The 27,755-nt window shown below is 43.7% G+C and overlaps 2 protein-coding genes across 3 annotated transcripts; one reads left to right on the top strand and one right to left on the bottom strand.

Moving 5' to 3' along the window:
- Positions 1–16,268: 16,268 nt before the first annotated feature.
- On the top strand, positions 16,269–18,245 carry LOC119362125 (disease resistance protein RGA5-like). The gene is made up of 2 exons (XM_037627323.1): positions 16,269–16,783; positions 17,025–18,245. Exon 2 carries the CDS (start codon positions 17,063–17,065, stop codon positions 17,876–17,878), a length of 816 nt encoding a protein of 271 aa, XP_037483220.1. The 5' UTR covers positions 16,269–16,783; positions 17,025–17,062; the 3' UTR covers positions 17,879–18,245.
- Positions 18,246–18,485: 240 nt separating this feature from the next.
- Positions 18,486–21,662, bottom strand: LOC119362124 (zinc finger BED domain-containing protein RICESLEEPER 2-like). 2 transcript variants are annotated; one of them, XM_037627321.1, is made up of 6 exons: positions 20,624–21,662; positions 19,715–20,300; positions 19,195–19,634; positions 19,014–19,108; positions 18,847–18,920; positions 18,486–18,766 (listed from the first exon to the last, which is right to left on the bottom strand). In XM_037627321.1, coding segments are annotated over exons 1-6 (2,211 nt in total). In that variant the 5' UTR covers positions 21,639–21,662; the 3' UTR covers positions 18,486–18,765. The 2 variants fall into 2 exon arrangements, with proteins under 2 accessions (XP_037483218.1, XP_037483219.1); XM_037627322.1 differs by having other exon boundaries at positions 19,195–19,622.
- Between the last annotated feature and the right edge of the window lie 6,093 nt (positions 21,663–27,755).

The following is a 27,755-nucleotide window of genomic DNA, read 5'->3' as shown; positions in this document are numbered from 1 at the left end:
TCGTGATGAACTATAATATATCAAGGACATATATGATGATCCTTGAGATATTCGCGATGTTTGACTCCGCGAAAGTAGAAATCAAAAGGGAGCATCAATCGTTGATGGTTAGTAAAACCACTAGTTTCAAGAAGGGCAAGGGCAAGAAGGGATACTTCATGAAACGGCAAATCAGCTGCTGCTCAAATGAAGAAATCCGAGGTTAAACCCAAACCTGAGACTAAGTGCTTCTGTAATAAGGGGAACAACCACTGGAGCAAGATTACCCTAGATACTTGGTAGATGAGAAGGCTGGCAAGGTCGATAGAAGTATATTGGATATACATTGTGTTAATGTGTACTTTACTAGTACTCCTAGTAGCACCAGGGTATTAGATACCGGTTCGGTTGCTAAGTGTTAGTAACTCAAAATAAAAGCTACGGAATAAACGGAGACTAGCTAAAGGTGAGCTGACGATATGTGTTGGAAGTGTTTCCAATGTTGATATGATCAAGCATCGCACGCTCCCTCTACCATCGAGATTTGGTGTTTGCATTGAGCATAGACATGATTGGATTATGTCTATCGCAGTACGGTTATTCATTTAAAGAGAATAATGGTTACTCTATTTATTTGAATAATACCTTAAATGGTCTTGCACCTAAAGGAATGGTTTATTGAATCTTGATCGTAGGGATACACATTTTCATGCCAAAAGATATAAGATAGTAATGATAGTACCACTTACTTGTGGCACTGCCATGTAAGTCATAATGGTATAAAACGCATGAAGAAGCTCCATGTTGATGGATCTTTGGACTCACTCAATTTTGAAAAGTTTGAGACATGCGAACCATGTCTATTGGTATATATGCATGAAGAAGCTCCATGCAAATGGACAGTTCGGACTCACTTGATTTTGAATCACTTGAGATATGCAAATCATACCACATAGGCAAGATGACTGAAAAGCCTCGTTTTCAGTAAGATGGAACAAGATAGCAACTTATTGGAAGTAACACATTTTGATGTGTGCAGTCCAATGAGTGCTGAGGCATGCAGTGAATATCGTTATGTTCTTACTTCACAGATGATTTGAGTAGATGTTGAGAATATTTACTTGATGAAACACAAGTCTGAATTATTGAATGGTTCAAATAATTTCAGAGTGAAGTGGAAGATCATTGTGACAAGAGGATAAAATGTCTATGATATGATCATAGAGATGAATATCTGAGTTACGAGTTTTGGCACACAATTAAGACATTGTGGAAATTGTTTCGCAATTAATACCGCCTGGAACACCATAAAGTGATGGTGTGTCCGAACATCATAGTTGCACCCTATTGGATATGGTGCGTACCATGATGTCTCTTATCGTATTACCACTATCGTTCATGGGTTAGGCATTAGAGACGACCACATTCACTTCAAATAGGGCACCACGTAATTCCGATGAGATGACACCGTATGAATTATGGTTTAGAGAAACCTAAGTTGTCGTTTCTTAAAGGTTTGGGGCTGCGACGCTTATGTGAAAAAGTTTCAGGCTGATAAGCTCGAACCCAAAGCGGATAAAACACATCTTCATAGGACACCCAAAACAGTTGGGTATACCTCCTGTCTCAGATCCGAAAGCAATATGAATTGTTTCTTGAATCGGGTCCTTTCTCGAGGAAAGGTTTCTCTCGAAAGAGTTGAGTGGGAGGATGGTGGAGACTTGATGAGGTTATTGAACCGTCTCTTCAACTAGTGTGTGGCAGGGCACAGGAAGTTGTTCCTGTGGCACCTACACCAATTGAAGTGGAAGCTTATGATATTGATCATGAAACTTCGGATCAAGTCACTACCAAACCTCGTAGGACGACAAGGACACGTACTACTTCGGAGTGGTAAGGTGATCCTGTCTTGAAGGTCATGTTGCTAGACAACAATGAACCTACGAGCTATGGAGAAGCGATGGTGGGCCCGAATTCCGACAAATGGTTAGAAGCCATGAAATCCGAGATAGTATCCATATATCAGAACAAAGCATGGACTTTGATGGACTTGCCCGATGATCGGCAATCCATTGAGATAAATGGATCTTTTAAGAAGAAGACGGACGTGGATGGTAATGTCACCATCTATGAAGCTTGACTTGTGGCGAAGTGTTTTCCGACAAGTTCAAGGAGTTGACTACGGTGAGATTTTCTCACTCGTAGCGATGCTTAAAGTCCGTCGGAATCATGTTAGCATTAGCTGTATTTATGAAATCTGGCAGATGGATATCAAAACGAGTTTCCTTACCAGTTTTCGTGAGGAAAGGTTGTATGTAATACAATCAGAAAGTTTTTGTCGATCCTAAGGATGCTAAAAGGTATGCTAGCTCCAGCGATCCTTCTAAGGACTGGAGTGAGCATCTCGGAGTTGGAATGTATGCTTTGATGACGATCAAAGATTTTGGGTTTGTACAAAGTTTATGAGAAACTTGTATTTCCAAAGAAGTGAGTGGGAGCACTATAGAATTTCTGATGAGTATATGTTGTTGACATATTGTTGATCAGAAATGACGTAGAATTTCTGGAAAGCATATAGGGTTATTTTGAAAGTGTTTTTCAATGGAAAGCCTGGATTAAGCTACTTGAACATTGAGCATCAAGATCTATAAGGATAGATCAAAATGCTTAATAATACTTTCAAATGAGCACATACCTTGACATGATCTTGAAGGTGTTCAAGATGGACCAGTCAAAGAAGGAGTTCTTGCCTGAGTTGTAAGGTACGAAGTTAAGACTTAAAGCTCGACCACGGCAGAATAGAGAGAAAGGACGAAGGTCGTCCCCTATGCTTAAGACGTAGGCTCTTCAGTATGCTATGCTGTGTACCGCACCTGAAGTGTGCCTTGCCATAAGTCAGTCAAGGGGTACAAGAGTGATCCATGAATGGATCACAGGACAGCGGTCAAAGTTATCCTTAGTAACTAGTGGACTAAGGAATTTTCTCGATTATGGAGGTGGTAAAAGAGTTCGTCGTAAAGGTTACGACGATGCAAGCTTGACACCTATCCGGATAGCTCTGAGTAGAGAGACCGGATACATAAAATGGAGCAATAATTTAGAATAGCTCCAAGTAGAACAGTTATTTGGAATAGCTCCAAATAGAGCGTGGTAGCTACATCTAGGAGATGACATAGAGATTTGTAAAGCACACACAGATCTGAAAGGTTCAGACCCGTTGACTAAAACCTCTCTCACAAGCAACATGATCAAACATAAAACTCATTGAGTGTTAATCACATAGTGATGTGAACTAGACTGCTGACTCTAGTAAACTCTTGGGTATTAGTCACATGGCGATGTGACCTGTGAGTGTTAATCACATGGCGATGTGAACTAGATTATTGACTCTAGTGCAAGTGGGAGACTGTTGGAAATATGCCCTAGAGGCAATAATAAAAGTATTATTATTATATTTCCTTGTTCATGATAATTGTCTTTTATTCATGCTATAACTGTATTATCCGGAAATCGTAATACACGTGTGAATACATAGACCACAATATGTCCCTAGTGAGCCTCTAGTTGACTAGCTCGTTGTGATCAACAGATAGTCATGGTTTCCTGGCTATGGACATTGGATGTTGTTGATAACGGGATCACATCATTAGGAGAATGATGTGATGGACAAGACCCAATCCTAAGCATAGCACAAAGATCGTGTAGTTCATTTGCTAGAGCTTTGCCAATGTCAAGTATCTCTTCCTTTGACCATGAGATCGTGTAACTCCTGGATACCGTAGGAGTGCTTTGAGTGTATCAAACGTCACAACGTAACTGGGTGACTATAAAGGTGCACTACAGGTATCTCCGAAAGTATCTATTGTTTTATGCGGATCGAGACTGGGATTTGTCACTCCGTGTAAACGGAGAGGTATCTCTGGGCCCACTCGGTAGGACATCATCATATGCGCAATGTGACCAAGGAGTTGATCACGGGATGATGTGTTACGGAACGAGTAAAGTGACTTGCCGGTAACGAGATTGAACAAGGTATCGGTATACCGACGATCGAATCTCGGGCAAGTAACATACCGATAGACAAAGGGAATTGTATACGGGATCGATTAAGTCCTTGACATCGTGATTCATCCGATGAGATCATCGTGGAACATGTGGGAGCCAACATGGGTATCCAGATCCCGCTGTTGGTTATTGACCGGAGAACGTCTCGGTCATGTCTGCATGTCTCCCGAACCCGTAGGGTCTACACACTTAAGGTTCGATGACGCTAGGGTTATAAAGGAAGCTTGTATGTGGTTACCGAATGTTGTTCGGAGTCCCGGATGAGATCCCGGACGTCACGAGGAGTGCCGGAATGGTCCGGAGGTAAAGATTTATATATAGGAAGTCCTGTTTCGGCCATCGGGACAAGTTTCGGGGTCATCGGTATTGTACCGGGACCACCGGAAGGGTCCCGGGGGCCCACCGGGTGGGGCCACCTGCCCCGGGGGGCCACATGGGCTGTAGGGGGTGCGCCTTGGCCTACATGGGCCAAGGGCACCAGCCCCAAGAGGCCCATGCGCAAGGAAACTTGGAGAGGGAAGAGTCCTAAAGGGGGAAGGCACCTCCGAGGTGCCTTGGGGAGGATGGACTCCTCCCCATCCTTAGCCGCACCCCTTCCTTGGAGGAGGGGGCAAGGCTGCGCCCTCCCCCTCTCCCTTGGCCCTATATATAGTGGGGAAAAGGAGGAGCAATCATGCCTAAGGCCTTTGGTTGCCTCCCTCTCCCTCCCGTGACACATCTCCTCTCCCGTAGGTGCTTGGCGAAGCCCTGCAGGGTTGCCACGCTCCTCCATCACCACCACGCCGTTGTGCTGCTGCTGGATGGAGTCTTCCTCAACCTCTCCCTCTCTCCTTGCTGGATCAAGGCGTGGGAGACGTCATCGGGCTGTACGTGTGTTGAACGCGGAGGTGCCGTCCGTTCGACACTTGATCATCGGTGATTTGAATCACGACGAGTACGACTCCATCAACCCCGTTCACTTGAACGCTTCCGCTTAGCGATCTACAAGGGTATGTAGATGCAAACTCTCCACTCTCCTTCTACTCGTTGCTGGTCTCTCCATAGATAGATCTTGGTGATTCGTAGGAAAATTTTTGAATTTCTGCTACGTTCCCCAACAATACTCTCATGGAACATTTCACCCTACCAGATCATTTCACAGAAGCAGATGTGCAGAAAGTCAAGGACGCTGCTCTTAGGAAGATGGCGGTTGCATTCAAGAACCACAAGAATCGTGAATGGGACAAGTACGTCAAGGGAGGAAGGAAGACTCCAGTATTCAAGGGAACACTAGAGAACCAACGTGCTCATTGGGACGATTTCGTGAAATTCAAGGATTCGGAATTAGCTAAGGAACGGTCGAGAATAAACAAGAAGAATGCCGAAAAAAGGATAAGTTCCATAAGCTGGGGCCAGGTGGCTATGCGGTGGCAATGCCTAAGTGGGATAAGTCTGAGTAAGAGATGGAGGATGCAGGTGCCACTCCGGTTACTAAGAGCTGGCCCCCCAGGGTCACGACTTGGTTCAATGCGCATGGGGGGGAGTTGGACCCGAAGACAGGCAATGTTTCGACGAGGGCAAGCTGAAGGGAGCCGACGATGCAATACTTGTTGCAATAGAAGAGGCACGATCGGGGGTGTTCCAGCCCAACAGAGAGAACGACGAGCTTACGCGTGCCCTGGGAAATCCTGAACACCCGAGAAGAACACGAGGCAAGGGCGTTATTCCGTGGTATGAGGGGTTTTCAGACTGGAACACCGACTACAGAACCCGTGCGAGAAAGAAGATTGCGGAGGAGAAGAAGAGGAAGATGGAGGAGGAGCAGAGGAAGCGGGACTATGAACGCCTTCAAGGCCTAGAAGCAAGTCAAGCGGAATTGGTAGTCAAATTCCAGCGGTAGCAGGAGCAGATCGACTCACTTACCCAGCAAAGGGGGTCTCAGCAGCTGCAGCAGCTAGCGAATGATCCAACATTTGATAGCACCGCCCCATCCATGCCGAGAAGCAGCGTGGGTTCCGCCCCGGACGACGCAATGCTGGGTAGATACCCCGTGGATGACATCACGGAGAACACTAGATGCGAGCTACATGTCAAAATGAAGAACATATCCATGAAGGTGGCGGACGCCGTTGCTTTTACAAATCCCCCCGAGGCAACCTTCCATTGCAACCCGATTCCAGGGGGCTATGCTCGTGTCTTGGTTGATGAGGTGGTGGACCCATATTCGGAGCTAGAGCTTGACTATCCTGGAGGTGACAACGAGCGCTTTCTCGGAGACGCCAAACATCATATCATCCTATGGAAAAAGGATTGCATCATCTTTCGAAGGCCACCGACACCGCGTCAGTCGACTCCTCGTCGAAGTCCGCCACCGAGTCAGCAGTCTGCCGCTCCTGCAAGTCCACCAAGTCCGGCAAAGTGTCAGGCCACTCCTCCTCCAAGTCCGGCAAAGTGTCAGGCCACTCCTCCTCCTCCATGTCCGCCACAACGTCAGACATCCACTCCTCCTCCAAGTCCGGCATAACCTCAGGCCACTCCTCCTCCAAGTCCGGCACAGCTTCAGGCGGCCACTCCTCCTCGTCCAACTCAACCCCGTCAGCCGTCTCCGCCGCCTCAGCAATCACAGAAGAGACACCCCGTAGCTATGGTGCGTAGCGGTACGAGTCGAGGTAGTACAGGAAGTACAGGCGGAGGCAAGCGATATAAATATGGTCCAAGCCTCACGCCTCTTCCGCAGAGGGCTTATGACAGGTCCGAGGAGGAAATCGCAGCCATATCGAAGTCCGAGGTGGAAGCCCATTTTGCACCGAAACCGCCAACGCCGCCAAGGGAGAAAGTGCCTGAGGAAACGATTGACCACTTCATTCGTATGGATCAACCACCATCTCCCAAGCCTGTTGACACAGACTATGAGCGCCACATCAGGAAGTTAAATCGAGCACGTCTACATAAGGAGGCGAGCTCGGAATCGAGCAAACAAGAAGCAGTTGTCAAAAAATGCGGGAAAACCATTCCCCAGCTGGGAGAATAGGCGGCGCAATCGATCCCCTCGCTTGTTGTGCCAACAACACGTGACAGTACGCACGCCCAATATTATTGTGGGCAAACAATTTACGTTCCTGAGGTGGGCAATATGGTAATAACGGAGGAGCATATAATGCAGGCTGAAATTCTCAAAATCACTGTTGGACAACTCCTCGAGATCGAGCCCATGCCTGTGCTTAGAGAGAAATGAAATAAAATGGAAATATGTCTGGGGCCAACCTTTGGTCGAGCCAGACAAGGTCAAGAACCTCCCAACGAGAATGTATGAATTGCATCAATGGTACATGAACATTACCAAGATTTCCGATCGATTGTCCCTCATGGTGAATGTCAAGGAGGAGCATTACTACCATGAGAAAGTTGTGTCCGTTGAGTATTCTGAACTGTTTCAGTTATACAATCAAGACGCACTCGACAAATCTATCGTCAGTTGCTATTGTCTGTAAGTGATATCTTTCTGTAATTTAAGTCTCAAGCTAGCTGTAGTGATCCTTTTGATCAATCATTACCTGTAATTATCCTCACTATATTCTTTTCTGTGGTATTATATGCAGGATGAAGATGTATGAAATGAGAAAAGGTGGACGCTATGGCATTGGGTTCATTGACCCAAACACCGTTAATGAATTCACATGGAAAATAGATGAACGTCATCAAAAGGCCGTAGAGGACAGCATGCTAGAGTTCTTGAAGCGCCTCAAATACAATGAAGATATACTACTTCCTTACAAACTAGCTAGCTACATGTTTTTGCTTACATATGCCCGCTTAATTAAGACATGCAAACGTGTGTGCATGCAGATTTCACTGGGTCTTGTGTATCATTAAAGTTGACGCCGGAACTGTTGAAATACTGGACTCACTACTCAAAGAAAAAACTGACTATAACATCTTGTTTGGGATAGTCAACAGGTAATTTCAATCATTATTAATTATATATCTCGGCCTATTTAGTTCGTCATTTCATGATATGAACTATTTAATAACCCCTTTATTCATTTTCTTTGTCGGCGGGCAGGGCTTGGGCAAGGTTCATCAGCGTCACGGAAGGCGAATGGAAAGAAAAGCTTAAATGGGGAAGACCCAAGGTAAGTAATTAAGTAGTACTAGCTAGCTAGCTAGCTGCCATCTCTTTAATTATCATGCTTGATTAATTATTATCTGATCAAATTCCATTCTCGTAAAGGCCCTGAAGCAGGCGCAGGGGACTGATCTGTGTGCATTCTGCGTTTGCGAGAACATTCGCATGATGGCGTCCGAAATAAGCAGATCTCAAAGACAGGAATGAGTACGCTTGTCAAAACACTATTCACAATTTTTACACCATTATCGATATCTAGTCACACAACTAATACACATGCATATTGATCTCCTTCTTAACAGTTCAGAGAGGTGCGGGCGAAGCTCCTAGAAACGGAGCGCGTAGAAGCACTTCAAGAGGAAATAGCGGGATTTTTGCTCGACCAGATCATAAATCCGAAGGGAGAATACTATTACCCGCTACCGCCCCCATGAAAACCACTTCCAATTGTCATCGTGCTCCGAAGGCATCAATTAGGCTATAATGCCACTGGCTCCGAAGGCAACATCCATATGTAGGAGAAATTGTATATAGTTATACATGTGTGTATGTGTGAATTAATTAATATGATGATTTGTGAGACATTGATGATATATATATGCATGATTGGTTCTACTAGAAATTATATATATATATATATATATATATATATATATATATATATATATATATATATATATATATATATATATAGGACGGCAGTTTGGGACACTTAGGTGCCCAGGCACCTTGTCTAGACGCCGTCAGATCTGTTATTGGGTATAACCCGTTAACAAATAGGTGTTTATTTTTGCATTTTATTTTCATCGGTAAGAAATTAGTTTCCATATTTCTGTTTCTAATTCATACCCCATACGAACTTTCCAGAAATAAAAGATGCATGCGAATTGAATACCTTGCCAACAAATTTGGATGGCGTGGCTTGTGGACTAATGGTCTATTATTTTGGAAAAAACAAACCGAAATTATCCATTTTTTGGAAAGGGTATAACATGGAAAGGTTATTATCTTCGAAAAATGTGGCTGTCGTCAATGGTCAATCAATTTTGGCAAAACTAAACCGAACTGATTTCCCGTCGGATACCTTCCAAAAATTTTGCGGGGCGTGTGTAGTATGGAAATGGTATAACTAGGAATTGAAATACCTTCCAAAGATGCGCCTTGTACATTTTTTTTAAAAATAATGAAACCGAAATGATTCCCACACGTACTGCCATGTATGATAGCTGATAGGTGAAATAGAAAGGATAACTTAATTGTCGCACATTGTGCTAGTTTGTACATAGGTATATGTACATAGAACCGCATGGGAAATGCAGTTAGCAAAATCAAAATCATATAGGTATTAGAAATAAGTCGGAAGTAAGACTATCAGACTATTGAACTGGGTATTAAACTTGTATCGACAAACATGAGCAAGGTATGGCAAAATCGGTGTGTAGGCACAACAGGTTCCTTATAAGCCCATGTAGTTACATCTTCTTTCCAGTCGCTGAAGAACAGGGTCAAGCATTGTTGCATGGCAGAAGCCAACATAGGTACAATCCAAGTATGTCTACTGTATTGCCTAACTTCCTCGCTCTTTTCAGACTTACTAGAGTCAAGGATGTAAATAACCCTGCGATGCAAGTTGAATGTATAACAAGACCAGTGTTTAATATCGCATAGGGAAACATGAATCTGCAGTGACCATATACCCGGCCGTTAAACAAAGCACACTAATGTAGCTTAGCAAAATTTGCACTTGCATCTGAATAACACTTACATTTTCAGACTTGGAGACGTTGTACTTGAGGTGCGGACCAGTGAACTGTTGTCGAAACAATTCCGGGTTCCAACAGTCTCCACCAGCTATTGCATGAACCTGCAAAAGTCTTATGTAAATAAAAGTTTGGGTAATAAATTCATATATGCGGAGCAGGATAACAAGATAACTAACCCCAAAATCAGGCTCAATAAAGTGGCGCTTTCCATAAGCGTCAGTTTCCCCATACATCTCAAAATCCAGTTGAATGAGCCTTCTAGTGTAAAGACTGACGGTTGGATACTCAACTCTGTCATTGCCTTCAATGAAATTACGGATGTCTGTCCCCGTTAACTTGATCGCGGTTGGCTTGACATGAGCTACCCAAGTAGAGCTAGATGTAGGGGATAATTAGTAAACAGTGCGAACTTCAGAGGTTTTGGGTATGGACCAAAAAAATATGAAGTTGAAATACCTGGATACATCTTCAGTCTGATAGTTCTTAATCCAGTTAACTAATACATTCACCACGTGTTCCGGACAAGAATGTACAGCGGCCGCGTCACCAAATGGAGAGTTAATAGAATACTTGAAGCGCTGACGGTGAGGTTTGTTACGGGTAGAAAGACTGAAGTCCAAGAGTTTGGGTTCAGGGTACTCTCGTTTTATGCCACACACATGCTTTAGTTCTCCTTGGCTGTTCTCAACGTACATGTCTTGTAGAATAATGCAGCTAGATGCTGCTATCTCACGTGACATAGAACGTGGTGAGATAGGACGACGGCAGTACGCAGAATCTGTATGCAGTAAAAGTAATTAAGAAACGTAAATGAGAAAGGAATGAAAATGTATGTAACTAATACCTTTCTTTGATTCTTGTACTGGTGTTAGGTCAATGCCGAGATCAAAGGAGGGTGGCTCTATATCGCACAATGATTGATGTGGGTATGTTTTGTTTAGGTTCAAGCTCGTCTCTTGCTCACTCTTAACCGACCGATTTAAATCGAGTGATCCATTTGAACCTGGTGTACCAATTGATGTAGATGTTTTGGCATGCAGATTATTTGCTGTCGGTATGTTGGTCGTAAATTGCATATGAGCTTGAGCTGAAATGAAATACATTAACCATTACTTATGAAAATTGCTATGAGTGGATGAAAGTTTAGAAAATACCAGAGGGATGCTGCAGCTGAACATGATAAGTTTGACGAAATACATTGGCGCAGGAATCTATATTTCCATCTGACAAATTGTCCCTAATCAGAAATGCTTGCTGATCTCTCTGTAAACAAATATACACAACGACATGTTGGATTATAGACACTATGCTAAACAAATATAACTAGAGAATTATGAAAATACCTTGCTATTATCAGGATTGATCTCTGATGGGACAGCGCCTCTTTCAGATCGAAAAGCCGACATCATACCCACTGTAGGTCTGCTGTAACAAACATCACTTCTTGGACGTAGCTGCAAGAAAAATAGTGCATGTAAGGCAATAAAAAATGAAGATAAATATGTAAAATAGGTCCTAATTCATTATGATATGCAGACTATAATGTAACAATGAGATTGTTTTCTACCTTCATCATCCCAAACTGGGTTGGCTTGTACTGATTCTTCTCTTTGAGGTCCATACTCATTCGTACTTTTATTGCATGTTGATCATACGCCATAATTCGTGGGAAGCAATCATGCTTGAGACTTAGCGGACCCAATTCCAAGTTGTCCAAATAGAATATCTGAATGTAGAATGTAATTATTAACTGAAATTACATGCAAGCTGTTTGTACAGAGAGTAGAATATCTGAATGTAGAATGTAAATACCTGCAGAAATATGACACATCCATTTATATAGGTGGCTTTTGTTTCATCAGTGAGCTTGTTGGCCAATGCCCGCGCTGCTGCTATAATGTCATTAACGACATACCTTGCCCAGTTCCAATTATGTATGTCATCCAAACTCTTGAGCGCCATAAAATATCTCGGACATATATTGTCCAACAAAGTTTGTGGCGCAAGGAATTTGGTCATCACAAGTAGAATAAATGCAGTCTTGAAGGCAGCAACTTCATCATCCGACATTGGTGCTTCATGTTTCTTGCTTAGAATATCAGTGAGTACAGTTCTCGTTATTTTTTTAAATTCGGGGACGTTAAGTCGGATGCATATTATATTTTTGATGTGATTGATTTCTTCCGTGGAAGGAATTCGCAACTCCTTTCCCGTGAATGGGATACCCAGAACTTTGTGAACATCACCATCAGTGAAGTAGAGAAGAGATCCATCACCCATTCTAATTGCTATATCTTCAGTGGATACCCTAGATAGCAGGTTGTGACTAAATTCACGAGAGTTTGTGATTTCTGGTAGTTTCAAAATTCCATCAAACTTCATCTCCCTGACTAAGCGTTTCTTTTCATCGTTAAAATCATTCACGATGGATGAAATTGAAACGGGTGTGCATCTAGAAACCGGGGCTACATATTTTACGGGAAGTGATGACGACCTAACCGGTGGATCCATGAAGTCGTCATCGTGGTCTGCAGCTGCAGCCATATTGCCACGACCAACCCCAAGATTTTTCTTTCTTCTTGCGGTAGCACACCTCTGTAACCTAGGCATGAATATACCTAGAAATGGAAAAGAAATATGTAAATTGCTATAGTTGTGATGGAGAAAAACGACCACAATCGGCGACCATGAAGGTGACACTGGCTACCATGGCCAAGCTAAACGAAGGGGGGACGTCACCTGGGTATGCTCGTCTGAAGATTAACGATGGACCGATGATGATCTGGGTATGCTTTTGGGGAAGACAGACGAAGGAGAGGTGAGATCAGCGGGGTGTGCGCATGTAGAAAATGAAACAGGGAGAGTGGATCACGTATAGGTATGTAATACGTGCTGGATGCTTTGATTTCCTCCCGCTTTAATTCCTCGGCCAAATTATGGCAGTGCATGAGCCCTTTTTTGGTAAGCAATCAAATTAGAGTGCAGCTTTTATTTTTGGAAACGGTCGAATTAAATAGCATCAGAATAATGCGAAACATTATGACAGGTACTAATTTATCCGCATGCAATATTTTTGGAAGGTGTGAATCGTGAGTAGCTAATAAATATTTTTAATATTATGGAAGGTCTAAATTCGTGTGCTTGCCAACTTATTTAATGTTTTTAACGGGTTGTGGGTTGGGAAGTTGTAAACCCGATATATCTCGATAGGATGATGAGTTGATCTAACGGCTGATGCTCTAGGTGCCCAGGCACCTAGGTGCCCCAGTTATTTTACCTATATATATATATATATATATATATATATATATATATATATAATGTGTAGTATCGTAAAATACCAGCAAACGAAAAAGAATTAAAATGGAAACACAAAATTAAATGAAAAAGGAATCATAAAACTAAAAACCCCCCAAACCTTATAGTACCGGTTGGTCTTACCAACCGGTACTAAAGGGCTACAGGCCCCCGGAGCTGGCTCGTGCCACGTGGTTGCCCTTTAGCACCGGTTCGTGCTGAACCGGTACTAAAGGGGGGGGGGGATTTAGTGCCCACACTTTAGTGCCGGTTATGGAACCGGCACTAAAGGGCCTTACGAACCGGTGCTATTGCCCGGTTCTGCACTAGTGCATGTTAATTCAATAGTGCGCTCCCACTCAAATCAATATCTCTCATAATTGATTTAGAGTGATTCAAGATCCTTATTTCTATTCGATGCCATTGACGGGTTCATCACCGATGACACGGATTTCAATCGGTAGGCCAACTTGCCGATCACATCTCTATGTGATTCTTGTTCATCTTTCGATGGGCGTGTTCCGAGCTCAGGACTCTCCTGCCTGAACGTCAAAGATAACCAAGTGATCTTGCTGTGAGGTCTGACCTCACCCGCCTCATTCCTCTTGATACGTTCGTGCTCATGTGTACATGGCGCACCCTGAAAAGATACGAATTTCAGACGGTGCTACACTTGGGTGAACACTAACTACTTTGAAATTTTAAGTGAGAGATCACCCTAATAAAAAGCGACTACCGCGCAATCAAGAAGGGTGCATCATAAGGGATAAACATCTCAGACAATTCATAATAGCATGATATGGTATAGCCCTTTCTGACGGAGAAGTATTTCATTTCTTCGTCTTCGGCATTTGCGTCGGTGTTCACCTTATTTGCCGCCAGCCAGTGGACGACACAGAATTGGCTGATGGTAAAGACCTTGTTTGCCATCAGCCACTTCTTTGTTGTCCATTTTCGTGTGGCTGACGGCAAAGACCTTCTTTGTCGTCAGCCAACGGACGGCAAAGAGTTGGCAGACGACAAATAAGCTAATTCTAGTAGTGCTACTTGTTAGTTTCTTTAGATGACGACGATGATGTTCCATGTCTTCCAATACTTATGTTCATGAAGTTTCGCCGATGATGATCTTTAGATGATGAACTTGAGTATAATTAGATGATGATGATGATCTTGAGTATCTTTAGATGATGAACTTGATGATGATCTGTCATATTTCTGTGTATATATGCATAATCTCATATTTTGTGTCTTTGAATGTTGTCAAATTGAATGAAAAAGAGAAAACAGGGCATATAAAAAACACAACAGAACTATGCCTACACCTTACCCGTCGGCATAGTTATTGCCAGGTGAACCCAGCAACCGACATGTGGCAAGCTATGCCGACGGCTAAGCTGTCGGCATAGCCCTTCACCCGCGGACGCCCAAGGGTCGACAAGTGGCTCTCTAAGCCAACGGCCTCGTCGGCATGGTTTTTTGTCCAGGGGCAATCTGCTGCTGCCACGTGGCGCAGGTAGGCCGTCGGCTTAGCCGTGGGCCTATGCCGATGGCCTGGCCATCGGCTTACCTGCGCCACGTGGCGGCCCATGGTTCGGCTGGCATAGTGACGGTGCCGTCAACGACCATCCCGTGCAAAACTTCGTCGACGGTCATTCTACGCCGACAACCGTACGGACGCCGTCGGCATAGGTCCTATGCCGACGGTTATCTATGCCGACGGTCTGACAAGAGTACGCTGACGTATGCTACGCCGACAGGCCTATGCCGATGGCAGCCGTCGGCTTAGATCTACGCCGACGGGAAGGAGCCTATGCCGACGGCCCTTGGCCGTCGGCATAGACCGTGGATCCGATAGTGGCTGCTCGGTGGTCTCGCTGTCGTCTCTCAGCTCGGGGATTGCGGAGAGCGCCTCGAGGATGATCATGGAGTAGTGCGACGTCATGGCGCGGCCGCTCTCGGTGCAGAGCACGGGGTGGGGAACGCTGTTGTCGTCGCACCTGAGCCGCACCGCCTGCACGATGCTGGACGCGAACTATGACGGTAGGCAATTTATCCACGTCAACAAGGTCCATCCCTAGCGCCAAACAGGCTGACAGTAGCCCGTGTAATCCTACCGCCGAGGTGCCCGGCCATAGGTGGGTACAAGCACTGTATTTTTTTTGACGAAACGCTATTGGAGCAGCTTTCCTTTTTCAATTATAAAAGGAAAGGTGTTACAGGTATTGTGGCCAGAGCAGGCTGCTATACATCAACTATGACAACAGTAGGCAACCTAGCAACATACAACAGCACATAATTCAGTCCGGCTCTCGAGGTCTGTCCAAAAACAGTTGAATCCTATGACGCCCAGCCTGGTTCCATATCATAAATTCATCAATCATCGAGTTGAAGACCCCGCTGACGGTGGACGACTTGCTTTGAAAAATCCGGGCGTTCCTCTCGCACCACGTGAACCACCAGATTGCCATCGCAAGACCGCCCCAACCCATATTTAGAATTTTTTTAGGTAGGGCGTGTGACCCTACCGTCAAGGGCCTCGGTGGTAGGCAGTTATATACTATCGTCATCGCCTCCGGTTGTAGGAAAAGGGACAGATCTCAAAAAAATTTCAAAGCATGGTTAAATTTGGCTCAACTTTTACAAAATGGTCAAAACACCAAATTTGTGCCCCGCGGCACCCCTATTGGATCCGCCACTGTGTGTACGTAGTAGCACGAATTCCAGTGTCCATTCTGTCCAGAGCAAGCCAATATCCCATAGCTAGCGTTCCCACTCATTCCCCGTGGCATAATGCGTTGAGATCAAAGTCTCATGGAGTCCTGCTAAACTTCAAAAGTTTGGTTCTAAATTTAACCAATGGGAGTGGGACCCACAGGGGAAATGCATTCATCCTCATCCTCATGGGGTGCACTTGAGAGACACCTCCAGAAGCTGGGTCCGTGCTCGCTGCCGCTTCTGGCGTGCTTGCTGAGATAAAGGCGAGCAATAATGTATGAGAGATAGGATTATGCGCGTATACAGTGTGCATGGAAGTGAAAGAGAGGGCAAGAGGAGGGGGAAATATCAGGGTAAAAAGATGTGGCTGAGAAGACGGAGCACCTCCCATCTACAGCGTGGTTCAGAAAACAAACACAGGGTTTTCGCCTGTGGGAGCGGCGTGCTTCCAGGGAGTTTCCGACCAATAATGCATGCATGCACTGTCTCAGGAGTCAGGAGTGACCCGTCCCACAGTGCAACCTCATCATTCATCAAAGCGGCCAGATCTCAAGAACGAGTTAGGGGCACCTCCATCTCATTCTCACCCGTCAGCACCATTGCTCTTGCTCCACCAAAAGCCACCAACCATGGCGCTTGTGTAGCCGTCCCACGCTTGCTCGTCTCGTCCCGCTCCCAGCAAGCACGCCGCAGGGGCGGCGCGCAGACCTAGCTAGCATTTGGATTTTGGAGGCGGTCGCTGCCTGAAGTGAAGAGCCTGCCGGTGCATCTTGGGGATCTTTTCAGGGAGCTCCTTGGCGTTGGATCTGACGGCGAGGGTGCCTTCCTCAGCTATGCTCTGCTTGGCTGTAGTATACAGGTAAGCAGTCATGTACTCCCTCCGTTCGGAATTACTTGTCTCGGAAATGGATGTATCTACATCCATTTCCGAGACAAGTATACATCCATTTCCGAGACAAGTAATTCCGAACGGAGGGAGTACTTATTTGCTTTCATGCATTGGCGCAAAATTAAAGGTGGTGGCCGGTGGAGAGAACAGTTTCTTTTGGTTCTCCTACCACAACGGATTCCTGTCTTGTAACTTCCAATCGGTGTTATAGGTTTTCTTCCTAGAGGATCCATACATTGAGAGCCAACCATGGTGATGGAGGTGGTAACCGGTGTCATGGGAAGACTACTTCCCAAGCTGGTCGAGCTGGTCGCGGGTGAGTACAAGCTACAGAAGGGCGTCAAGGAAGACATTGAGTCCCTCAAGAAAGAGATGGAGAGCATTCACATTGCCCTTAAAGAGGTGGCCGAGGTACCACGGGACCGGCTTAATCCGCAGTTCAAGAAATGGGCAGATGAACTGAGGGAGCTGTCGTACGACATGGAGGATGTCGTTGACAACTTTCTGCTGTACGTCGAGGGATCTGATCCAGCAGCCAACTCGAACAAGCTCAAATGCCTAATGGAGATGATGACCGGCTATTTCACCAAAGCCAGCGGCCGCCATCAGATCGCCAATGACATTAAGGCTCTCAAGAAACTTGCCGAAGAGGTGGCTGCCCGCCGTGCCAGATGCCAAGTCGGCGGTGTTGTTGTCAATCCAGCTAACAAATCCAAGGTTGACCCTCGTATGCTGGCTTTGTACAAGGACCAGCAAGAGCTCGTCGGCATTGAAGCCGCTCGGATTGAGCTAACCAAGAGGCTGGCACTTGGTGATGGGGATGTGTCAAATCAGCAGCTCAAGATAGTCTCTATTGTCGGACCTGGTGGACTCGGCAAGACAACTCTTGCCAAGGCAGTGTACGATAGTCTTCAAACGCAATATGTTCACAAAGCTTTTGTTCCGGTGGGTCGAAATCCTGAAGTGAGCAAAGTTCTCAAGGACATCCTCTTGGAACTGCGCGTGCGTAAGAGCGATGTAGCCACACTTCAGGGTGGACGCGGTCCGGTCCGGTCCGGGCTTTGACCGAGCCAGCCTTTGGACCGGCCGCGGCCGGTCCGGTCCGGACCGGACCGAGGTGGCCAGCGAGCCAAATTTCCAGGACCGGACCGAGAGGAGCAAAGCTCGGTCAGCCCGACTGGACCGAACGGGACCGATGGCTGGGACTCGGTTTAACAGCCTGGGAGTGCTTTGTTGGCCACTGTTTAGGCTGTTTGGACGTATTTAGACTGTAGCTGTCCTTGTGAGTGCTTTATTAAGCGTTTTGGCCATTATTTAGCAGTGCCCTGTTGCGCTTTTTGGCCACAATTTAGGCTGTCCAAATTTAGTGAGTGCTCTGTTTCTTATAATGACTAGTATGTCATAACTAAATTTGAACAGCATTTTATTTGTATTTTGGACATCAAAACAAATGATTTTGAGAGGAACAATATCACAAAAATCACATGCACAAACATTGATCACTACAGTTTTCAGATAAGTTTCTTCACATAATGGACTGAAACAACAGGAATATCACAGCCACAAACAACTAATTGGACAGCAAGCACATGACTAATTTTGGACAGCAAGAATAACTAAATTTGGACAGCATTTCCTTTGTTTTTTGGACATCCACAAACTGATTTTGACATGAAAGATGGCACAAATCAGGTTAAGCACAATATCACATCCACAAACATATGGTCTTATCATCATTGAACGACACGATTACAAACTTGCTCTAACAATTCCAAGTACATGACAATTGACAAGTTGAACATAACACAAATGAGAGGTTCATCTCCAAGCTAGCAGTGACAATTCATAGTTCATGACAAACATAACAGAAATGCAAAAGTAGCCATCACATGAGAAAGATCACTTTGACATTCATCTCCAAAATAGCAAGATCAACATCCACATGATGAATGTCTACAAGTAAGATAAGCAACATTCACATAAATAATATTTGGTATCGTATGACAAGTGAAACATGTAGGAAGAATAGTTACCAATCGTTGATCTCCTCCACCACAGTGGGTAACTTGATGTTCTCAACATCATCCTCTTCATTCTCATCCCTCGGCTACAAGTGTGGAAGTTAGACAAATGCTCACATCACATACAACAAGACCAAAAAAGAAATAAAGCAAAGGTAAGGAAAAGATGGCAAACATACCACCAGATTCAAGTCAACATGAGCACCCTTGATATAACTTGCACCACAAACTAATGCCTCCACCATAACCGGTTTTAACGAACTCCTATAGTCATCTAATACGACACAAGTTGACAAACTAGAGTGAGGATGAGAAGTTGACAAGTTTATATCCAAAGTTCAATAGTATGAGTTGACATACCTAAAATCCTTCCGGTCGTGCTGAAGGTAGATTCCGAAGACACGGAGGTAGCCGGGATAGTAATGAACCTCTTGGCTATCTTGGCCAACATTGGGTACCTTGGAGCATTCTCTTTCCACCAACCAAGAAGATCAAGAGCCTTGTCGCGAGGGGCAACCGCATCCTCTAAGTAGTTCCTCAACTCACTCTTTGATATTCTTGTTGAACGGGACGATAAGAAGGCCTCGTACCCAGCTTGAACCGGGATACTAGGAATGTTTGTAGAGGAAGATGAGCTTTCTCCATTTCCAGCTTGCTTATTTTGAGCAACACATTTGTCATACAAGGCTGCCAACTCTTTCTCCACAGTTTTGATCTCAGTCCTAAACCTCGTACTTCCTTCTCCATATAGTTCTCCAAAGGCCCACTCTATGTAACCCATCTTGTACCTAGGATCAAAGCTGATAGCATTGGAGTGAATTAGAAAGCATATGAGTAAAAAAACAGCAACCACGGGAGTAAAAACAGCAAGCATGTGTACCTAGGATCAAAGATGGTTGCGATCACCATGGCATTGTTCTTTTCTTCCCAATATTTGTCAAACTTCTCCAACATTGCTTCACCCATTTCCTTGTAGTGGTCACTGTCACTAGCCATTGCATGTTTGATTGCAAGCTTGATACCAACAATGTATGGGTAGAAGATGTTCGAAGTGGGATATAAGCTTCCTGAAAATGCTTTTGTCACCTCAGCCAAACTCTCAAGTAATGGAGAGATAAGGTCATACATGTCCCACTCTGCGTTTGTCGGCGCCCAAGCATAGTTGGCATTTGAACCAGCATGAGAGGTCAAGGCTTCCTTATATCCACGGGCAGTGCTAATCATCTTAAAGGTTGAACTCCACCTTGTTTTACAATCCAAGTGTAAATGATTACCAACTTTGACACCCAAGCTTTTGCAAGTGGCAACAAAAGCATGGAGACGAGAAGGTGACCTCTTGAAGTACTTCACCGTCTCTCTCAAGCTGTTTATCAAATTATCTAAGATCGCTGTCCCATCTTGCACGACCAAGTTGAGGATGTGTGCACAACAACGGATATGAAAATATTGGCCTTCGAAGTCCTTACCTACAAAAGAGCTTCTATATGAGCATAGCAACAAGCATATGAGCAAAAATAGCAAGCATGTGAGCACAAACATCAAACATATGAGCTCAAAGAGCAAGCATATTCAGCAAGCATATGACCAAAAACAGCAAGCATATGAGCACAAAATAGCATATTCAGCAAGCATATGAGCACAAAATAGCATATGAGCACAAAACAGCATATGAGCAAGCATATTCAGCAAGCATATGACCAAAAACAGCAAGCATATGAGCACAAAATAGCATATTCAGCAAGCATATGACCAAAAACAGCAAGCATATTCAGCAAGGATAGAATCATACCTCTCCGGAACAAGAACTTGGCCTTCAAAGCATCGACCGCACCATCATTGTTTGAAGCGTTGTCAAGTGTGACGGACATAATTTTGGTCTGAATATTCCATTCTAGCACAACCGCATAGAGAGCATCCGCAATGACATTTCCAGAGTGAGGAGGATCCAACTCTATGAAAGCAAGCACACGGGTTTGTAAGTTCCAATTCTCATCTATATAGTGTGCAACCACACACATGTAAGATAAGGTTTGGTTGCTTGTCCACAAATCTGTAGTTAGACATATGGAGCTCACACCCTTTAGGAGAGATTTCAGCACCTCTTTTTCGTTCTTGTAAACCCTCATGCACTCGGCTCGTATTGCCTTCCTTCCAATGGGTTTATAATTTGGATTCATGCACTTCATCAGAATGTTGAACCACTCATGTTCAACCATTCTAAATGAATACTCATGCACACATATCATCTTAGCAATAAGCTCCTTGACGATTCCTTGGTTGTACTCAATAGAGGGGTGCATTGTTGGAGCACTTGCTGGACCATTGGTTTTGCGCAGTTCAAGAGTTGTTTGGATGGCATTCCTAGCGATCTTGTTCCTTAAACCTTCACATTTTAAGATATGCCTTCCAATAGTTGAGGTGCTGCCACCTTGCGTATACGCATACCTCTTTTTGGGACAATAATTACAAACAGCCTTCAACACAATCTCTCTCGGATGCTCCGTCGATGGCTCTTTGACCTTGTGAAAATGGGCCCAAACATCCGATGACATCCTAACAGGAGCATTGGCTCTTCGCCTCTTGTTCTTTTTCCTTTCTCTTGCCTCCTCCTCACTAGATACAACATGCACAAGTGATTCCTCGGACATAGTGTCACCTTCTAGTTCATCAGCTGATTCCTTATACCCTTCTGATGTATCATCATCCGACATATCAGCACTCGGTTGTGGTGGGACTATAAACAGATTTTGCTCCTCATATTCCTCATCGTCCTTGTCCTTGTCCTTGTCCTCATCCTCATCCATGTCCACGTCCTCGTCCTCGTCCTCATCCTCCTTCTCCTCGTCATCTACCACCTAACACACATGAGCACACAAATAAGCATCAAGCATCACCTATATGGTTATATGGAAATATGGCTACATCAAGCATCAAGTAAAGCAATCTTACAATAGTAGAGGCAGCGGCTTCCGCGGCACGCACGCCGGCACCGGTGCGGTCGGGGAGACGCCTCGGAGGTGGATGGTGTTTTTTTAACCTACAAATCAACTCTCCCGTTGGGGCATTGGGAAAGTCTTTCGCCTTCTTAATCTGCACCTTAGGCTTCCTCTTCTTCCTCGGAACCGGCGGAGGCAACGCCGAATCTTGTCTAATTAGGTAATTCACGCTTTTCTCCTTTGCCTTCGCCTTCGCATTCTCCTTACCAGCACCCTTTCCCTTCTCATTCCACTTCTCCTTCACCATTATCTACAAAACACAGCACATAACTCAGATTATCAGGTTACAAAAACAGCAAATATCTCAGACCATGGTACACATCACAGGGAACGAGTATGAACAAAATACGCACAAAATCAGGTTGCATCATACAAAATGAACAGGAACAGGCTTTTGTAGCATAGAAAATCATCTACTACTAGTGAAAATGAACATAATTATGTCCTGAATCCTGACCATTATCTAAAAAAACAGCAGCACCAGGGGATCACTAGCGGCATTCTCGAACCTGCGGCTGCTGGTGTCTAAGAATTTAGCTGGAAAATCAGGTTCGAGAATGAACACCAGCATCACACAATTCCCCTCTCATTCCCCTTCTCCTTCACCAATCACCATTATCTCCTGACCAAACACTACATCTCCAGATCTCCTATCTAAGTTTCTCTGAATCATCTCAGTTTGGCGAGGGCCGAGGGTTACAGGTTAGGGACACATTACCTTTTCCTCTTCGTGGCGCTCGGTGAGGAACCAGGGAAGGACGGACCGACGGCGTGCTGGCCTTGCTGCCTCCCCGACGTAGATGTGCTCCTCCAGCTCGGACTCGAAAGAGATGACGCCGTCGGTGAAGGGAGAGCCGCGGGCAACGGCGCCGTCGCCTTGGGTTAGGGTTAGGGATAGAGCAAAGGAGGAGGCGCCTCTGTTTGTGAGGAGGGGGAGGAATCAAGCGAGGAGGGAGGGGATGGAACGAGGGGAAGGGGTGCTCGGCAGGGCCTCTATCGATCTGTTACATTAGATGGGCTGGGCCTTGCGCCATCGGTCCGCTCGGTCGGCCCGGTTAAAAACCGGACCGGACCGAACTTTTTTCGGTCTGCTTTTCTGGGCTCGGACCGGCACACTTTTCTATCGGGCCTGGACCGTACGGGCCGGTCCTAAACGGGCCACGAGCGGGCCGGAAAGCCCGCTCGTGCCGTCCAGGCTGAGCCACACTGGATGAAAGACAACTTGTCGGAAAACTCCGAGAACAACTTCAGAATGTCAGGTTCGAAGGGTGTCCACCTCAATCATGTTTAAATAGTTATTAAAACAATTAATGCCACATTTGTCTCAATTTACATATATACTCCCTCTGTTTCTAAATATAAGTCTTTTTAGAGATTTCACTATGGACTATACAGAGCAAAATGAGTGAATCTACAGTCTAAAATATGTCTATATACATCCGTATGTACTCCCTTTGTCCGTGAATAAGTGTACATCTAGCTTTTGTCCTAAGTCAAAGTTTTAAAGTTTTGACCAATTTTACATAAAAGAGTAGCAGCACATATAACATAGAATTGGCACATTATGAAACAACATTTCAAAACGAATCTAGTTATATCAATTTAGTGTCATAATTGTTGTCACTTTTTCCTATAAAATTGGTCAAAGTTTTGACTTAGAACAAAATCTAGATGTACACTTATTCGCGGACGGAGGGAGTAGTCCATAATGAAATCTCTAAAAAGACTTATATTTAGGAATGGAGGGAGTATAATCTGCATGGAACTGGTGACAAATACATATCTAATACCAACAATTTGTAGTCTACTAATATAGACTTTAAGTTTTATTACCTAGTTGGTGCATCTCACTAGTAGAATAGAGGGCTTTGGTCCACCCTGGGTTAGTCCATTGGTCCCGGTTCAGTCTAGAACCGGGACTAATGGGGGCATTAGTCCCGGTTCATGCACTCAGGGGCCACGTGGGCCATTTGTCCCGGTTCGTCTGGACCTTTTAGTCCCGGTTGGTGCCACGAACCGGGACTAAAGGGTGCGATGCCCATTAGTCCCGGTTCGTGGCACCAACCGAGACTAAAGGGTTAGACCTTTAGTCCCGGTTGGTGCCACCAACCGGTACTAATGGGGTTTGAGGCATTAGTACCGGTTCATGGCATGAACCGGTACTAAAGGTCCCATTTTCAAACTCCACACCCCTCGGGGTCGCCTTTTCAGTTTAAAAAAAATAAAAGAAAACGATGAAAATGTCAAAAAAATAAAAAAAAATAAGTTTCCCATGTGATATGTGGTCTAGTTGTTGGGAAATTTGCAAATGTGAATTTCGACTTTATTTGCAAAATCTCTCTAGAATTTAGTAAAATGGGCATAACTTTTGCATACTAACTCGGATGAAAAAGTTTTTTATATGAAAAATCATCTACTCGAAAAGTTACATCCAAATTTAACCAGGGGAACCTTGTTAAACATTTTCAAAATCCTCAAAAATCGAACAGAAAAAAAGTTACGGGGCTTTTAAGATCTAGAGTGGAAAAAATCGAAAAAAATTCAAACTGTGATCAAACTAATTATTATAGAATATTAGTGTTACTAAATAGTTATTTCAGTTATTTTGAATTTTGGTCAAATCTGGTCAAACTGTGGTCAAACTGTGGTCAAACAATGGTCAAACTAATTATTCAAGAAATATTAGTGTTCCTAAATAATTATTGTTTTTTAAAACAATAGTTTCAAACTCAAACAGTGAAATGTGTCACTTCATGCTCAAGAAAAATTCCTGAGGGTTAATAGGATTGACATCTTACTATTGTCAGGAAAACAACAAGTGCAGACTTGGAAACGAGGGAAAATAGAACCCGGAAGTTAAGCGTGCTCAGGCTGGGGGAGTGGAAGGATGGGTGACCGTTCGGGAAGTTAGATGATTTGGAATGATGAGGGGTGATTAGAGATTAGAGGATAAATTGAGCAGTGATGAGGGGTGGTGATTAGAGATTAGAGGTTAAAATAATTCAGAAATTTGAAAATAAAAAAATAAAACAAATTCAAAAAAAATCATAAAATTTCCTTTAGTCCCGGTTGGTGTTACCTACCAACCGGGACTAAAGGTGGAGCTCCACGTGGCCGCGGCCTTTGGTCCTGGTTAACCGGGACTAAAGGGTGGAGGCATTAGTAACGACCCTTTAGTCCCGGTTCATGAACCGGGACTAAAGGCCCTTACGAACCGGGACAGATGCCCTGTTTTCTACTAGTGTCTCAACGTCATAATTAGACTGAATCTGATGAAGCAAGATATTAGAAAGCTGCGGTTAATTTCAATTGAGATATTTTGAATTTTAATTTGGACAACCTATTCAATCATGATGTATTTTTTAAGAAGAAAGGATTTTTTTTCTTGTTTTCCTGCCTTTTTTCTATCATTAGGTTGTGAGCAACCACCAACTATCCTCAACGGAATTCAGAAATAAATCTAATATAAGAGCTTCCAATGCAAAACTATATTTTGTTTGAAAATGGGATTAATGGGAACCATTGTTGATATAAATGAAACCAGTCAAATTCGTGCATTCATTCCTTGTTTATTGCACCTTTTTTGTAGACTGAATGATCACATATACATGTATATTCATTATCCAAGTGGCTGGCATGCATCTTGTTCTTCTAATTGACAATCTAGATAGTTCTGAACTAACTAACACATGGCTCTTGCTCTGTCATGTGGATAGGTACTTCATCGTTATCGATGACATATGGGATTTGGAATCATGGGGAACAATCAAATGTGCTTTGTTGGACAACAATCATGGAAGTCGAGTAATCACAACAACTCGCATTCACGAAGTCGCAACAAACACGTGTGATGTCTACAAGCTAGAACCACTTTCTCATGATTTGTCTAAAGCACTATTCTATAAAAGATTATTTGGTGGTGAAGAGAACTGCCCTGATGATCTACCTTCCGAGGTATCTAAAAAATTTGTACAGAAATGTGGTGGTGTGCCGCTCGCTATCATTGCAATAGCTAGTTTGTTGGTTGGTAAAAGAGTGGAGGATTGGTCTATGGTATACACCTCTATTGGTTTTGGATATGGAGATACTAGAGATATTGATGACATGAGAAGGATATTACTATTTAGCTATGATGATCTACCTTGTTATCTAAGGCCTTGTCTATTGCATCTGAGCATATTTGCAGAGGACGCTTTGATCATGAAAGAGACATTGATATGGATGTGGGTGGCCGAAGGCTTTGTCAGTGAAGAGCGAGGGAGAGGGTTATTTGAGATTGGAGAGGGATACTTTAGTGCTCTCGTAAACCGAAGCCTGATCCTGCCTGTGGGGAAGAAAGGAAAGAATGTCATATATGCTTGCCGTGTTCATGATATGGTACTTGATACAATTTGTTACTTATCGAAGGAAGAAAATTTTGTTACCATAGTGGATGGTAATGGGAAATACTCATCTTCAGAAAGCAATGTTCGTAGGTTAGCTGTCTAAACAAGAGAGGAAGAGCAGGGCAATCATTTGGCCAACACAAGCATGCCAAAACAGAGGTCATGTTATGCCAGTAGGTGTCATAAAAGTATGGTGCCATCACTTTCATGCTTTCAAGTGTTACGTGTTCTAGATATGAAAAACTGCATATTTCTGGAAAACTGTCATCATAAGCATCTTGGAAGGTTACACCAATTGAGATACTTGAGTCTGGAGAACACAGAAATCAGTGAGCTCCCAAAAGATATAGGAGATTTAAAGTTTCTGCAGACACTAGATTTGAGGAACTCCTGGATACAAGAATTGCCTCAGGGTACTAGTTTGCTAAGGCAACTTAAGTGCCTGCGTGTTGACAGCAAGCGCTTGCGCAATCGTAGAATTGAACATTTTGGTATAGAAGTGCCGAATTGGATAGGGAACCTGATATCCCTTGAGGAGCTATCTTTGAAAATTAGTGGCGAATTTTCTACCTTCGTTGAAGAACTCGGTAAGCTGACAGAGCTGAGGGTGTTGCACTGTCATTTAAGGGGAAGTATGGATGATTGTTCTAAGAAAACTTTGGTCACTTCTTCTTCGGTACAACCCCCTAAACACATCAATGGACGAGATCTGTCCATACCCCTTCATAACAAAGGGTAGGATGGTCTTTCTAGAAACTACGTCGCGGATATCTGTCACGTTCTAAGTCGACCTTGGGCCGGCCCATTAGTGAGAATGTACAGTAGCACAGAACGAAAATCCAAAAACTAGTCTTCCTACTAGGAGTTGAACACAAGACCTCCAGGCGTTGCAAAAGTGCTAATAGCCACCAGAACTATCGCAGGTTGGTGATATTTGCGCAGTGCAGTTATCTATCAACTAGAACGGATATACTGTATGAGTTCTTTTTAATAGAAATACAGTAGCATATCAAAATTGGTACTGTACAACTGTGCCGGACATTCTAGCGAAAGCGCTTTTTGTAGCTAAAAAACCTAACGTGTTTTTTCATCTTTTGAAATATTTTTTGAAAACATGGATATTTTTCAAGATACAAAACGGTTCTCAATATTTGGACTTCTTTTGGAAATGCGTTTCTTTTCAAATTTCCCAACCATTTTTTCTGAAAAAATACTTTGATTTTTTGAAATTTTAAGAACATTATTTCAGAATTGTAAACATTTTTCTGAAACTGCAGACATTTTTTACAAAAGATGAATAATTCATCACATTTGTGAACATTTTCTTGGAAACATAAACAATTTAAAATATCCAAACATTTGTTTGAAAAATGCAAACAATTTTTCAAATTGGCGAGCATTCTTTGGAAACACAAACAATTTTTCATATTTATGAATATTTTTCCAAATATACTAGTAACGTTTTCTGAAAACAATTCTTATTTTCAAGGGTGTAAGCATTTTTTCGTTGCAATTATTTACATTTTTCTTCTCTTTTTAT

This window comes from Triticum dicoccoides, chromosome 2B, assembly GCF_002162155.2.
Source record: "Triticum dicoccoides isolate Atlit2015 ecotype Zavitan chromosome 2B, WEW_v2.0, whole genome shotgun sequence".
In the NCBI taxonomy this organism is placed as follows: Eukaryota; Viridiplantae; Streptophyta; class Magnoliopsida; order Poales; family Poaceae; genus Triticum; species Triticum dicoccoides.
This window is presented reverse-complemented; position numbering and strand designations above follow the sequence as displayed.